General features: G+C 42.0%; 1 protein-coding gene across 1 annotated transcript in view; it reads left to right on the forward strand.

Moving 5' to 3' along the window:
• Positions 1–16,947, forward strand: part of LOC123998226 (zinc finger protein 385D-like) — a 41,900-nt gene that overhangs the window by 14,266 nt on the left and 10,687 nt on the right. The window contains 2 exon segments of the mRNA XM_046303261.1: positions 9,387–9,494; positions 14,010–14,178. Of these exon segments, the coding sequence (XP_046159217.1) occupies positions 9,387–9,494; positions 14,010–14,178 (277 nt within the window).

Genomic DNA, 16,947 nt, shown 5'->3' on the forward strand with positions numbered 1-16,947 from the left:
TTTGGAAAGAAGACTAAGGACCATGGGTCTCTATCAGACCTGGGAAGCTATTCCCACATAAATACATATGTCACTTAACGATCGCTCATTTGGAAAAGCAATGCATTGTATTTACGTGAAGCTGGCTTCGATAGTTGATCTGGTGATGTGAGGCACTGGTTTGCCCATTCAATGTCACCCTCGTCCTTTGAGGAATCTTCAGTTTCATCATGTGAGAGGTTCACGTGGCCTGAGAGGTTCATCTCACTCTGGAGATGCTTCCTCGTCGGTCAGTGTTCTCGTACTGGATTTGTGCATATGTTCAGCTGCAGTCTAATATATGCTTGTTTAGTATGTGCTTATTCTTTAAGTGATCAATAGTTCAGAGTTCATACCATTTCACGTGTGGAGCAAGCTCTCTCGTTTCCTGGCCTATATAGTTGAAATTGTCCCTTTTCAACGTGGAGAACATGTCCTCCCATTATTTGGAACTGAGGGAACTTTTCGTCAAGGAGGCTTTTATTCAATAGTGGGAAATGTGTTTGTTCATCATTTCCAACCAATGTCTATTCACTTGTGTGTGGCTACTGAATTAGTTCAACTTTATATGGAAGGCCAATTCTCTCATTTTAAAGGTTAACATCACATTACATCATTTCGCTAATAGTTTCATCTTTACTCATTCATTTTATACAAGAATTAGATGCAAGCCTTGTAACTGAGGAACCTGTATAAACAGAGTTAGGGTAATGTGGCTGTATTTTCTTTCATGAGGTCACAAACATGAAACAAAACGGACCGGGTTGTAGCTGGCTTCTCCACCAATCGTTTACACATTCTCCAAAATAAGAATATTGTTAAATTCTCAAATTCTGGGATGTAGTAGAATTTGGCGGGAGAGTTCCTTTGTTCTACTGTGACCCTCTCTTTCCCATATTGCATGGTCATGAAGACAAGAGTCTCTGCATGGAATTTGGACCTGGTTGTAAAGTTGTAAAACTGCTAGCCAGTTCACTGAATGGGCTAGCGTCATGACAGGCTTCAACTCTGGCGCCACAGTCTTCACCCTCTCAAACTTCTGGCAGGCTGACCTTTTAGTCACAAAAAGTCACAAATTGAAACGCTGTGTGCTCTCTGATATGACGTTCATTGAAATCACAATAATTTCTGATATAATAGAATTCTGATTGATAAACAAAAGGTTATTTCACTTGCCCAGATGTCTGTCTGTCTGTCTGGATGTGTTTGTCTAGCAAAGGCACCTAGTTAAGTGCAGTTGTAATTATCATAATTGCTTATACCTATCCATTTGATTGATCAGGGTTAATTATAGCTAGATACCTCTTGCGCCTCTTGTCGAGATCAGTAGTGCCTTCATAGTGCTTTGCCTGGTTGGAAAGATAAAATAAAATCTCTTTGAGGGATGCCATTGAAATGCAAACTACATACAAACAGAATACTACAATAGCAGGGGCACTCTTTGGCAGGGGGACACTATTTGGCATGACATGCCTCCTGGAAGTCAGTGCCTCTGGACACCCTAGGCCCTTCGTGCCCGGTTGGTAATTCAGCCATGATTACTACAAGTTTAGATAGCTGGGTAGACTAACTTACCAATCTAAAAAATATTAGCTAACATGGGCTAACGAAACAGTCACTGAGTTTATCAAGAAGTGTATAGGAGATGTTATATCCACTGTCACTATTAAAACCTACCCTAACCAGAAACCATGGATAGATGGCAGCATCTGCATAAAACTGAAGGCACGAACCACCGCATTTAACCATGGCAAGGTGACAGGGAATATGGCAGAATACTAAATAGAGTACACGATCACTCCACAAGGCAATCAAACAGGCAAAATGTCAATATCGGGACAAAGTGGAGTCACAATTCAACGGCTCAGACACGAGACGCATGTGGCAGGGTTTACAAACAATCACGGACCACAAAAGGAAAACCAAGTCTTGCTGCCAGACAAGCTAAACACGTTCTTTGCCCGCTTTGAGGATAACACAGTGCCAACGACGTGGCCAGCTACCAAGGACTTTGGGCTCTCCTTCTCTATGGCCAACGTGAGTAAGACATTTAAACGTGTTAACCCACGCAAGGCTGCCGGTCCAGACGGCATCTCCAGCCACGTCCTCAGAGCATGCGCAGACCAGCTGGCTGGTGTGTTTACGGACATATTCAATCAATCCCTATCCCAGTATGCTGTCCCCACATGCTTCAAGATGGCCACCATTGTTCCTGTACCCATTAATGCAAAGGTAACTGAACGAAATGACTATTGCCCCGTAGCACTCACTTCTGTCATCATGAAGTGCTTTGAGAGACTAGTCAAGGATCATATCACCTCCACCTTACCTGTCACCCTAGACCCACTTAAATTTGCTTACCGCCCCAATAGGTCCACAGACGATGCAATCGCCATCACACTACCTATGTAAGAATGCTGTTCATTGACTATAGCTCAGCATTTCAACTCCATAGTACCCTCCAAGCTCATCATTAAGCTTGAGGCCCTGGGTCTCAACCCCGCCCTATGCAATTGGGTCCTGGACTTCCTGACGAAGGGTGGTTCAGTCTGCACAGCGCATCATCGGGGGCAAACTACCTGCCCTCCAGGACACCTACAGCACCCAATGTCACAGGAAGGCCAAAAAGATAACCAAGGACAACAACCACCCAAGCCACTACATGTTCACCCCTCCATCATCCAAAAGGCGAGGTCAGAACAGGTTAGGTACATCGAAGCTGGAAGCGAGAGACTGAAAACAGCTTCTGTCTCAAGGCCATCAGACTGTTAAACAGCCATCACTAGCACAGCGAGGCTGCTGCCTATATACAGACTTGAAATCATTGGCCACTTTAATAAATGGAACACTAGCCACTTTAACAATGTTTATATATCTTGCATTACACATATTGTATGTAGAGACTGTATTCTATACTATCTATTTCATCTTAACCTATGCCGCTCTGACATTGCTCATCCATATATTTATACATTCTTATTACATTCATTACTTAGATGTGTGTGTATTAGGGTTTTGTTTCGGAATTGTTCGATTTTACTTGTTAGATATTGCTGCACTGTTGGAACTAGAAGCACAAGCATTTTGCCACACTCGCAATAACATCTGCTAACCATGTGTATGTGACAAATAACATTTGATTTGATTTGACTGTCGGTAAGAAGAGGAAAACTGCTTGATGCACCACTAAACTTAGAAATGGTGTTTTCCACTATTCTAACTCTCAACAGTAAGGGGGTCGGGGGCCTAGGCCAGAGTTGCCTAAGCAAGGGTTTCCCAAACTCGGTCCTGGGGCCCCGTCCGGGTGCACGTTTTGGTTTCTGCCCTAGCACTACATAGATGATTCAAATAACCCTCTCACCATCAAGCTTTGATTTATTTGAATTAGATGTGTAGTGCTAGGGCTAAAACCAATGCGTGCACCCAGAGGCGGCCCCAGGACCGAGTTTGGAAAACCCTTGCTTAGGCGACCGCCTATGTATCTTACAGTATGCCAAGGGCCGGCACTGCTTCAAGCAGTGTAGGCATGTGTGTAAAACCCTTGAATTCATCGATATTAGAGTGTTCACCATTATTATACTCTGTGTTTGCAGGTAAGCCATTCATTTCTCATTTCAGGGCATTGATTTGGAAAAGAGGAATTCAAATGCAATGTAGGTATTTCTTTCATTATTGTGAATATCGTTCTTGTTTGATATTCATGGTATAATATTATGCAAAGATAAATGGTTTCATCTTAGATTTCATTGAACCATGTCAGGAGAGAACAACTCCCAGTGGGGTGTTGCCAGAGAGAGAGGTTTGATAGATTGATCGATTAGAAATCGGGTTACGGAAGAATTTAGCAAAACACTATCGAACCACATCAACTTGACCTCCAGTACACAGATTAATTGTGATGTATATTCGAATGTATACACCTTATTATTGTGGTGAGTTTGGCTCAAGAGCTGTGAAGACATTATATTTTAGTAGTAGATGGATTAATTCAAATAAGATGTGTGTGTGTGTGTGTGTGTGGGGGGGGGGTGCAGTTAAATGTATTCAACCCCTATTTAAGAGTTGTTTCATAACGTTCAAAGTAACTTTTTTAGGTGTTAGGGCTTTTATATCATGTCACGCTTGACAGTACTACAGATAAGGACAATTTGATGGAGCTCAGATGTGCTTTGTTCTGAGGCAAGGGGTTGGCGTGGCAGGGGCTAAGGGGTTAAGGTGTTACATTTTCATCTGAGCAGGTCGCGGACAGTGTGAGGCAGCCAGGTGGCTCTGGGGAGCAGAGGAGACACCCTAGATCAATATTTCATCCTAACAGATCGTGATGGTGTGAGAGGGGTCAGCGGTGAAGACCGATGGGAAAGTTCTAAAGTACCACTCATACTGGAGAAAATACAATTTGAGACAAGAAGCAGAAAGCCGAGGGATAGATAAGTGGAACGAGAGGCGCAATGGAGAAAAAGAGCAGAAAGAGAGGGGGAGAAAGAATGGGTTATAAGGAGAGAGGAGAAATAGAGAGGGAGAGATAGAATTGTACTTGTGCTTGCTCTGTGTTCGTCGAAAGTAGTCCATTCAGGTTCTCCCCCCCACCCCCACCCCCCCCCCCCTCTCTCTCTCTCTCTCTCTCTCTCTCTCTCTCTCTCTCTCTCTCTCTCTCTCTCTCTCTCGCTAACCACTTACATTTTAATCATTTAGCACTCTTATTTAGCGTTACTGACAGTAAGTGCCTGCATCAAGAGGAACAACAGCATAAAACTTAAATCCTTTTATAGAATCCAAAACCCCTTAAAACCCCTTAAAAAGCAGCAATATCCACAGGAGCAATGTGCATAATGAACCCCCACTCCAGCCTTCAGTCTGGTATATTGAATAAGAAGCCCAATTGAAGAGCTCAATAGTACTTACTGCCCCTTTGCATAGTAATGATAAACACACACACACACAAGTACAGTACATACACAAATTCCACTGAGATTCACTAGACCTATTTTCCTCTATACATGGGGAAGAAACACATGTGAATCCCTTTCAGTTTGGGATGCTTCAACCTTAAGGAGGAGAGATAAACAAGTGCAACAATAGAAAGAAAACAGACTGTTCCCTGGGGCTTTTTGAGCGAAAGTTAACACTTAGAAGAAGGTCAAGTTGATCTGCAGTAACGGACTCATAATCCTATTAGAATATTAAATTGAATCAAGATTCTATGAGTTTCATTCTATTCACGGTCACTGTGAATTTTCCTATCCAGTGACCCACTCAAGTACACTATGGGGAAATTCTTCTTGTCTCTCTCTCTTCTCTCTCATTCTCCCACTCTCTCCTCCTGTTGCAAACAAATCCATATCACACCAAACATATTCACTTCTCACAGTATATGATTACGAAAAAGAACTCAAAGTTTAACAGTTGTACTAAGACGGGGGGAAATGGATTGATCTTTCTCTATCTCAGTCTTTCAGCATCTTCAGGGGATACCTCCACTAGTAGTGCACTCAGTTCACAGCAGACACTCTGCTCTTCACCCCTCAGACATCATTGCTTCCTCTCTTCCCCTCTCAACTTCCTCTCATGTGAGGGTCTGTGTTTTTATTAACACCTGGGAAGCTTGTTGTTTCTCATTATAAGTTATGACCGTCCCCCGCATTTGACTTGCAAATGTTTTGGTGTGGCAACAATCTATAGCGGCATGTCTGCTGATAACTAACTGACTGGCCTAGGCAGCGAGGTAATTGGGAAACGCATAGGAGGGAGGATTAATTTTGACAGGTCATTCATCCCACTTTAGTTAATGGTAAGCGTGCGTGGTGGCCGTGAATGGAACAGTCAGACCACACGGTGGGAGCTAGCTCAGTTTGTTGACCAGTCATTCATTCATTCTCTCTCTCTCTCTCTCTCTCTCTCTCTCTCTCTCTCTCTCTCTCTCTCTCTCTCTCTCTCTCTCTCTCTCTCTCTCTCTCTCTCTCTCTCTCTCTCTCTCTCTCTCTCTCTCGTTCTTTCTCTCTCTCTCTCTCTCTCGTTCTTTCTCTCTCTCTCTCTCTCTCTCATCTTTCTCTCTCTCGTTCTTTTTCTCTCTCTCTCTCTCTCTCTCTCTCTCTCTCTCTCTCTCTCTCTCTCTCTCTCTCTCTCTCTCTCTCTCTCTCTCTCTCTCTCTCTCTCTCTCTCTCTCTCTCTCTCTCTCTCTCTCTCTCTCTCTGTGTGTGTGTGTGTGCAACTGGGCAGCATTTGAGCTGCTGGCCACAATCTTTTACTACATCTATAAGAACACAAAATACTATAATTTTTATTATAATTGTGACACTTTGCAAAAAGGCTGATCTATGGATTCATTTGACCTCATGTTTTATGCAGTGATGTGTGGGCCTTGTATGGGCATATAGAAAATATAATGTTGGTAAATTAACAAAAATAGTGCTCAGTGTTGTGTTTGTCCAGTTTATCACGGTTAGGAAGTGAAAGTCACCCACCCACACACAGCCACCGCGTCTCATCACTGTCTAGTTTTGTTGCATTATCTTCTGCTCTGAGTGAACCGGTCTCACGTCCGACGTGGTGAACTGTATGACAGACAGGCTGCTGTCGGCTGTCAGATAGTATCCATTAAAGGAGACACTCGCTCGGACGGAGAGACTAAAATAGGGAAAACTACACGTCCGTGGGCTTTGATAGCAGGCATGCGACTTAGCATAAAGATGTGTGTGTGGATGGGGAGATATCTCAATTGAAGCCGACTCCCAGCAGGAGGTTCTCTGTGGAGTATGTGGCGCAGTGGGTGGCTGATGAGAGAGTATGGTGGGGGAATAATGTGCTGCTAGGAATGCAGCTGTGCTGGCTAAGGCCCTGTTCACACTCAAGTGTGAGCTGATTTACAACACATTTGTTTAAACGGTTGTGATACAACAGAGATAAACGGTTGTGATACAACCAAAATAATTACTCAAGCGCTGTGGAGAAACCGTTAAAAAAAAATCAGGTTGTATCACCATCGTGTCAAATACGTTGTACATCAGTTGTACAACCGGAGTGTGTACGGGGCCTTAGACCGCAGCTGAGTGGTGGAGGACTGTGTAATGAACCGATTTTATACAGTAGATCGAGAAGAGAGTTCTGTGAACTTTATGTGATGAGGCTATGTGAACATTTACTGAATATACACCGAAACACACCAAGGTTACTTGTGTGAGGTACTTCCCTAGTAACCTTGGTGTATTGTGTATTATTCTAAGTCTACATAGCCTAATATTAATTTGACACTGATTGTGATGGCATTTCTGACACTCAAGCCAAGTGCGTGTTTTAAGTCGAAGGTCATCCTTTTTCCGTGGCACAGATGTTTCTCACACTCGATACGTTTCCAGCCCTCCATATTAGCCTATTTCCCAGCAGGCTGTAGCTAATGTATCTGTACTTAAGCTTTCCCTGCCAGGGACCTGTGCCAGGTTCATGTGTCATCTTCTCTCCGAAACTTGGGTGAGATTTACAATGGAAGAATGTTGCATACCACACCTGTTCCTTCAATTCACCCACAGTTTTGCTCTACTCACAAACTTGTGCAAACATTTTATGAGTGCGTTAATCCAATGTGTTAATCCAATTATGTTCTTGTAGAAAGTTCCCTTTTAATAGTATAGTTATAGCCCTATAGATCTAGATCTATATACAGGTGGGATACTTAGCAATAAACCCGATGCGTGTGTAACTGTGGAGCACAACAGGCAGGGTTGGCATAAAATCAAAGGATTGTTGACGACATCGAAACTATATTTCCTCTCCGTATCTTTATTGAAAACATATTGTCACTTATTGTTACTCGTTGTACACTCAAATACATCGTTACAGTAGTTGGTTAGCTAGCAAGCCCATTTTTGCAGCTTCTTGTCATTGTTGTTAGCTATCTGACAGTCCAGAATCAAAACAACACACAGACGTCTGCTGTGGACCCGCGTGCATCGTTTTTGTGACATTGTCAGCTAACCCGTCTATGTACACTATCGTTCAAAAGTTTGGGGTCACTTAGAAATGTCCTTGTTTTTGAAAGAAAAGCACATTTTTTGTTCATTTAAATAACATCAAATTGGTCAGAAATACAGTGTAGACATTGTTAATGTTGTAAATGACCATTGTAGCTGGAAACGGCTGATTTTGAATGGAATATCTACATAGGCGCACAGAGGCCCATTATCAGCAACCATCACTCTTGTGTTCCAATGGCACGTCGTGTTAGCTAATCCAAGTTTATAATTTTAAAAGGCTAATTGATCATTAGAAAACCCTTTTGCAATTATGTTGAACACAGCTAAAAACCGTTGTGCTGATTAAAGAAGCAATAAAACTGGCCTTCTTTAGACGAGTAGAGTATCTAGAGCATCAGCATTTGTGGGTTCAATTACAGGCTCAGAATGGCCAGAAACTTTCTTCTGAAACTCGTCAGTCTATTCTTGTTCTGAGAAATGAAGGCTATTCCATGTGAGAAATTGCCAAGAAACTAAAGATCTGGTACAATCCTGTGTACTACTCCCTTCACTGAACAGCGCAAACTGGCCCTAACCAGAATCGAAAGAGGAGTGGGAGGCCCCGGTGCACAACTGAGCAAGAGGACAAGTGCATTAGAGCGTCTAGTTTGAGAAACAGACGCCGCACAAGTCCTCAACTGGCAGCTTCATCAAATAGTACCTGCAAAACACCAGTCTCAACGTCAACAGTGAAGAGGTGACTCCGGGATGCTGGCCTTCTAGGCAGAGTTCCTCCGGCCAGTGTCTGTGTTTTTTTGCCCATCTTAATCTTTTCTTTTTATTGGCCAGTCTGAGATATGGCTTTTTCTCTTCAACTCTGCCTAGACGGCCAGAATCCCAGAGTCGCCTTTTCACTGTTGACATTGAGACTGGTGTCTCAACGTCTAACCCCCGAAGAAGCTTTAAAGCATCAACTATATTCAGCCGCAGGCCAATCTTTTCTTGAGCAGATGGTCAGGGGGGCGGGAACATAATTACAAATCATTTGTAGACAGCAAATTGGCCTGAAGAAGCCCAAACAGATCTAATATTTGACTAACACATAATCATTTTAAACATGGCGTTGTATGCGATCACATATATCTCTACTGTGCGTGGGAATACTTTGGAACAGGTTTCCAAAATTAAAATCACTTGGAGCTGATGATTTGCTGGTGTTTTTACAGTCTTTAGTGTTCAGAAGTAGAAGAAAAGAGAAAATCCATATAAAGAAAACAAATCACCTGCCTGAGTTAAGGAACCCTGCTCTAAAGAAAATCATTTTCTCTACCCACCACACCAAAGGATGTAACGTGGTTGATTTAGAGGTCCGCTCTAACACTGCATCTCACTTAGATTCTATACTCTCCTCTCTCCCCCCAGATGGACCCAGTTCAGAAAGCTGTTATGCATCACACGTTTGGAGTTCATCCCTTGACGAAGAGAAGACACGTCTCGTGCAGCGTGTGCCAACTGAGATTCAACTCACAGGTGAGGGAGCTTCTGGAGATCACTCGGGTCCAAATGCCCTCGATGAACCTGTGTTGTGTTGAGTCGTATTAGACCGAATAACAAAGCACGACGGTCCACTCCTACTTGTTCAACCCATATTTACAGGATCCCAGAAGATGTTGATGAGGTCATACTTCCAACAAAGTCTTACTTGAAACATAAGACATAACGGGCTCATGGATCTTCAAAAGTATATGTCATTTGTTATTAAAGGGGACACATGACATCCTTATGTTAGATGTCAGTTGTGAAATAGCATACGATGTTGCTTGTCTCATATGGGGATGTGTCCTGAATAATATATCCAGCACAACATGCCGTCTTTGCAATCTAGGGCAACTTTCTTGTAAAGACTAAAGTTGGGGTAAGCAACTGTTATCTTGCAATACATGACAGCAGTTGTTTTTAATAATAAACAAAGTCGTTCTGATATAACCCTCATTACTAAAATGCATGGAATCTGACTGTTCAATTTCCTTGTTCTTACCATCAAATCACATTTTCTTACAATTGAAAACACATTTTTGAGCCAGGGGTAGTTAATTCAGTAGCATTACAAAATGGCATCGTCATACTTCCTCCAATAAGGAAGCTAGCTATCTATTCAGGGCCCCAATGTGCGAGTGATTTCTCAATGCGGCGGTTAATATTTCTTCAACATTGAGGTCTAGCTCTGGATAATCATCATGCATCCCAGCCATCAATCACAACTCCTGAGCAAACAGATAAAGATGATGTTTACCTATCAATTCTCCGTGGTGCCGAGATAGCGAGAAGAAATTTCAGTTTGATGTCACTTGGACATCAAAAATACTTGATCATCTTTGCAGATTGACTATATAGGACTTTAAATTGGATGGAGAAACCTGGTGGACTTGGAGGTTGTTCGGGTGGTGGATGGGTGGCGTGTAGCTTAACTTACTTTAGTGAAGAACAGAATACCTGGACTTTTGAGTGGTGAAAAACAACTACAATACATACAATATGATTTAATTAAAGGAGTCTTTCCATTGTACCATGCTATTGGGATATTCACACCCAGTTTTCCTCTGCACTAAGTCAAAAGCACCTCAATAAACTGACACAGCTCCCAAATGTCTTGGTCAAACAGTAAAACCATTTTTACCTCAAGAGTCATTCTTTAGAGGAGGATGTCTCCTCCCATTTCAACCTGAGGAGAGAACCACTGATGTTCTGATTGGTGACAAGTAAAACACAAGCCACAAACACACTCACTACCACCAAACCAGTCTCACGCCGTGGAGAACTTCACACGGATTCTCTCCACCTCTTGCTTGGCTGTTGACAGACAATGTCAGTCTATAAAAAGGGCCTGAAGTATCTGCTTTTCTTCTTCTTCAACTTGCTGCCCTGGATCGATGAATGCATCCTTATGAGTGTCTCCATCTACCAAAGTGAATTGCAGTATTGCAGATGAAGCATTTCCAGCTCTAAACCTGAGTCATCATCATGGTGTTTGGCTTCTTGGGTTAGTGTTGGAGCTGTTGTGACAAGGTAGGGGTGGTATAACAGAAGATAGCCCTATTTTGTAAAAGGCCGAGTCCATATCATGGCAAGAACAGCTCAAATAAGCAAAAATAAACCACAGTCCATCATTACTTTAAGGCATGAAGGTTAGTCAACCCTGAAAATATCAAGAACTTTAAACATTTCTTGAAGTGCAGTCGCAAAAACCATCAAGCGCTATGATGAAACTAGCTCTCATGAGGACCGCCACAGGAAAGGAAGACCCAGAGTTACTTCTGCTGCAGAGGATAAGTTCAATAGTTATCAGCCTCAGAAATTGCAGCCCAAATAAATGGTTCACAGAGTTTAAGTAACAGACACATCTCTAGCTGGGGCGGCAGGGTAGCCTGGTGGTTAGAGTGTTGGACTAGTAACCGAAAGGTTGCAAGTTCAAATTCCCAAGCTGACAAGGTACAAATCTGCCATTCTGCCCCTGAACAGGCAGTTAACCCACTGTTCCTAGGCTGTCATTGAAAATAAGAGTTTGTTCTTAACCGACTTGCCAAGTTAAATAAAGGTACAAAAAATTAAAAATTGTTCAGAGGAAACTGTGCGCATCAGTGCTTCATGGTCAAATTGCTGCAAAGAAATCACTACTAAAGGACACCAATAAGAAGAAGAGACTTGCTTGGGCCAAGAAACACAAGTAATGGACATTTGACCGTTCCTTTGGTCTGATGAGTCCAAATTTGAGATTTTTGGTTCCAGTTTTGATGTCTTTACTATTATTCTACAATGTAGAAAAGAGTAAACACAAAGAAAAACCTTTGAATGAGTAGGTGTGTCCAAACTTATGTCTGGTACTGTATATATATAGAAATAATTCCAATGCAAGTCATTGGAGAGTGAGGCCTGCTACAACATTCTCCCTCTTCCTCTCCCTCTTCCTCTCCCTCTCTCACAAGCACATAACTCTGTTATGCCTTTGTTTGGACCTCTTTGTCCAGATTGGAATCTTTTTCCTTACACATGGTTTTATTGATCTAATTACACTGCCAGCAAGATATTTCCATACAGCCACCCATATACAGTAACATAGTGACTATAACCCAACCAAAAAATGTCAAATTTGCTATATTTTAAGCATGATTTAAAGAATGCACAGAACATTAAATACCACGTGGGAATGGATTTTAATTTCCTGTGCATTGATTGACTGACTAAATGGCTATTTGCCAGTCTTTTTCCATAAGATGTCTTTCTCACTTATACACCATCCAAAAACGAATTACCTCCTTCCCCACCTTAATCAGGTCTGTGTCAAACCGCAAGTATCATTAGGGCAATTTTTCCACATCATTACTCTAATGAAAGATGAATTATGGTCTTGATTACACTAAACACTCATCCATATCACTTGTGTCTTCTGGCAATAAAATCTACTGATGGCTTGGATACCTGGAGTATGATATAAGGAAGCAATATATTGGAGTAAAGATAACATAGACATTAACCAGATTTCCATCTGACCTTTTTATGCGTGTAAAGAACATGTCGAATTAAAAATGTCATGACAGGCCTGATGGAAACAGCACATTTTATCGGTAAACTTTCCAAATGTCAAACTTAGAAAATACGCTAGACAAAGTGTGATATTTTTTGTTTCTGTAAAATATATAATGCGGTGGAAATGCAATTATGTGCACATATTGATAGAATAACCATCATATCGAAGTCAATGTTAAGTCACGCGATGATATTGTGTGTTCTTTCCACTACGACTCGTTACAGCAGGCTGTATATTAGGCTACAGATGAAATAAGTGATGATGAACATTACAGGGTGGTAAAAGTGCAAGTTGATGAGCTTGATGCTCCTTTCCAATAAATATCTAGCGTCTTATTCTGATGGCATGATAATCGATGCTTGGCTGCCGTTTGAAAAACAAAAATAATCTTGCTCTCATCGTGTAGGTAGCCTACCCGCACCGCACGTGCCAAGACCAAAGATTAGCTATAAAACGCAACATTTATTCTGACAAAACGATCACTAGAGTTGAAAATGCGATGGAAATCCATGTAATTTATATTTTACTGCAATAGTATAACAAAATATGTTTATATGTACTACGTCATCATGCACAGATCTTTGGTGGGAAAATATCCTAATTCAGATTTTAGAATATTCGCATGAAAATCTGTTGCCAATTGGATGGAAAACTAGCTAGTGCCATGTTTGGCTTTTTTTTGGTTCCTTGCAGCAGAGGATTAGTATTTTATGCATTTTCCAATGCCAATAATTGTCTATGACCTCCACAGACTAAATCAATTTAGGTTGAGTGCAGAGAAAAGGAGTTTTATCTGGAAATTTCCATTTTGTTGATTTGCTCTAATTGGCATGGAGAAAGCTCATTTTCTCCTAAAAATTGCAAACAGCAAGTAAGAATTCTTTGTCTCAATGGTTTTTACAGACGCTAACAATGCCTTACTGGGGATGCGGTTGGCACAAAAGGCAATACCATTTTTCCTAATACCTTCCTTTCCTGCCACGGGCAAAGTCAGCCAGGAAGTATGTGGAGGTAAACAAGGAGGACTGAAAGTTTTTGCATGTGATCCAGTCCACGAGTCTGGGTAAATCCGTTGTGAAGGTAAATCTTGGACAAATCGTGTCTGGACTCTAAATTCAAACAGCTACATAAATAATACATCAGACTATCACAGATTCACCCATCACATGGCCATTGATACTATACTGAGATGTGAGATAAAGAAAAAAAAATACATAACAGGCAAAGGTGCATGGATAACATTGTAAATATAATTGGACTAAACTGGTCTTTGTTATTGTCATGGATGTTCTTTTGATGCTGAAGCCCTTTAAAGTTTGTGTTTAATCAGCACTATAAAAGGCAATGCTTTGTGATGCCTGCTCACTGTGTTGTATATTTCATGGGTCACTGATTTGAGTTTGTTTTTGCTCATAATTTGGCCTGGTTTAAATTGAGCCTGCTATTTGGTCTTCTCACAGAGCCAAGCTGTAGCCCACTACAAAGGAACAAAACATGCCAAGAAGCTGAAATCTCTGGACGCTACCAAATGTAAGCTCAAAGGTACAGTGGTCACCAAGGAAACCACCAACCAGGAAGTCCCTAAGAGCATCAACCCTCCAGCAATGTGCTACAGCACTGGCAGGAAAGGTTGGTAATTTCCCTTTACTTTCCTTCCGTATCCGCTGTTTTTACCAATCCCCATCCACTCTCTCTTTGTGTCACTCTTCTTTGTCACATCCATCCAACAAATTTCAAAAGGTGCCGAGTCTCCCGAAATACCTGACCAGGACCCTTTGGTGTAAAGGTTGCAAAAGAAACTGTGGGAGAACAGAAACGGTGTGCTGATAGTTCTCTTTCTCCACATCCATTTGTTTTCACCTGGATAACATTACTGTAAATGTTGTATACAGTGGGGAGAACAAGTATTTGATACACTGCCGATTTTGCAGGTTTTCCTACTTACAAAGCATGTAGAGGTCTGTAATTTTTATCATAGGTACACTTCAACCGTGAGAGACGGAATCTAAAACAAAAATCCAGAAAATCACATTGTATGATTGTTAAGTCATTCATTTGCATTTTATTGCATGACATAAGTATTTGATACATCAGAAAAGCAGAACTTAATATTTGGTACAGAAACCTTTGTTTGCAATTACAGAGATCATACGTTTCCTGTAGTTCTTGACCAGGTTTGCACACACTGCAGCAGGGATTTTGGCCCACTCCTCCATACAGACCCTCTCCAGATCCTTCAGGTTTCGGGGCTGTCGCTGGGCAACACGGACTTTCAGCTCCCTCCAAATATTTTCTATTGGGTTCAGGTCTGGAGACTGGCTAGGCCACTCCAGGACCTTGAGATGCTTCTTACGGAGCCACTCCTTAGTTTTCCTGGCTGTGTGTTTCGGGTCGTTGTCATGCTGGAAGACCCAGCCACGACCCATCTTCAATGCTCTTACTGAGGGAAGGAGGTTGTTGGCCAAGATACATACTGGGCACCATCCATCCTCCCCTCAATACGGTGCAGTCGTCCTGTCCCCTTTGCAGAAAAGCATCCCCAAAGAATGATGTTTCCACCTCCATGCTTCACGGTTGGGTTGGTGTTCTTGGGGTTGTACTTATCCTTCTTCTTCCTCCAAAGACGGCAGGTGGAGTTTAGACCAAAAAGCTCTATTTTTGTCTCATCAGACCAGATGACCTTCTCCCATTCCTCCTCTGGATCATCCAGATGGTCATTGGCAAACTTCAGACGGGCCTGGACAGGACCTTGCGTGCGCTGCAGGATTTTAATCCATGACGGCATAGTGTGTTACTAATGGTTTTCTTTGAGACTGTGGTCCCAGCTCTCTGTCAGGTCATTGACCAGATCCTGCCATGTAGTTCTGGGCTGAACTCTCATTGATGCCCCACGAGGTGAGATTGCATGGAGCCCCAGACCAAGGGTGATTGACCGTCATCTTTAACTTCTTCCATTTTCTGATAATTGCACCAACAGTTGTTGCCTTCTCACCAAGCTGCTTGCCTATTGTCCTGTAGCCCATCCCAGCCTTGTGCAGGTCTACAATTTTATCCCAGATGTCCTTACACTGCTCTCTTGTCTTGGCCATTGTGGAGTGGTTGGAGTCTGTTTGATTGAGTGTGTGGACAGGTGTCTTTTATACAGGTAACGAGTTCAAACAGGTGCAGTTAATACAGGTAATGAGTGGAGAATAGGGGGGCTTATTAAAGGAAAAACTAACAGGTCTGTGAGAGCCGGAATTCTTACTGGTTGGTAGGTGATCAAATACTTATGTCATGCAATAAAATGCAAATTAATTACTTAAAAATCATACAATGTGATTTTCTGGATTTTTGTTTTAGATTCCGTCTCTCACAGTTGAACTGTACCTATGATAAAAATAACAGACCTCTACATGCTTTGTAAGTAGGAAACCCTGCAAAATCGGCAGTATATCAAATACTTGTTCTCCCCACTGTATCTGATCATGGTGTCAAACTAGAGGAAGTTGGGAGCAGGAGGAAGTAGATACAGGAGATGTCGTGAAAATGTACATTTACTACAGGAGACAGGCACCAGGACCAGATAAGCTTGACTCTCCTTTATCTTTCTAAAATGTAGTCAGTGGAGGCCCGGAGGCTGACCTCTGTCAATTCCATTAGTCTTACCGCTAAACCCATAGGACCTGGAGAACCAGAGTGCTCTCTGGGTTACCTCTGTCCACTACTAAAGTCTTCCTGTATCCATCTTTAATTGCCTCATAAAATGGCACCAATGAAACCTTGGACCATGGCTTTCCAGGATTAGGTCTGAGTGCCTCAGTCTAGGGCCTACAATCCAATGTTCCATGAGTAAGCGATTTTAAACCAGGAGCACATTTCTGGAGCACATACAAGCATCCATAATTGAGCTCAGGTTCTGCGATTCCTGTTCTCACTCTGAAGGCACTGCATTGTGAACCATCTGGTCTCACATGCTCACACCTGCAGAATAGGATCATTCACAATTTACAGAGAGAGTATCAACATATTTCAAAAGTCATAAGTTATTTATTCCAATGGGATGTTTTGTCCCCAAATTCTAGTCACTTTACCCCTACCTACATACAGTGCCTTGCGAAAGTATTCGGCCCCCTTGAACTTTGCGACCTTTTGCCACATTTCAGGCTTCAAACATAAAGATATAAAACTGTATTTGTTTGTGAAGAATCAACAACAAGTGGGACACAATCATGAAGTGGAACGACATTTATTTGATATTTCAAACTTTTTTTAACAAATCAAAAACTGAAAAATTGGGCGTGCAAAATTATTCAGCCCCCTTAAGTTAATACTTTGTAGCGCCACCTTTTGCTGCGATTACAGCTGTAAGTCGCTTGGGGTATGTCTCTATCAGTTTTGCACATCGAGAGACTGAAA

Source organism: Oncorhynchus gorbuscha, linkage group LG15, assembly GCF_021184085.1.
Source record: "Oncorhynchus gorbuscha isolate QuinsamMale2020 ecotype Even-year linkage group LG15, OgorEven_v1.0, whole genome shotgun sequence".
In the NCBI taxonomy this organism is placed as follows: domain Eukaryota; kingdom Metazoa; phylum Chordata; class Actinopteri; order Salmoniformes; family Salmonidae; genus Oncorhynchus; species Oncorhynchus gorbuscha.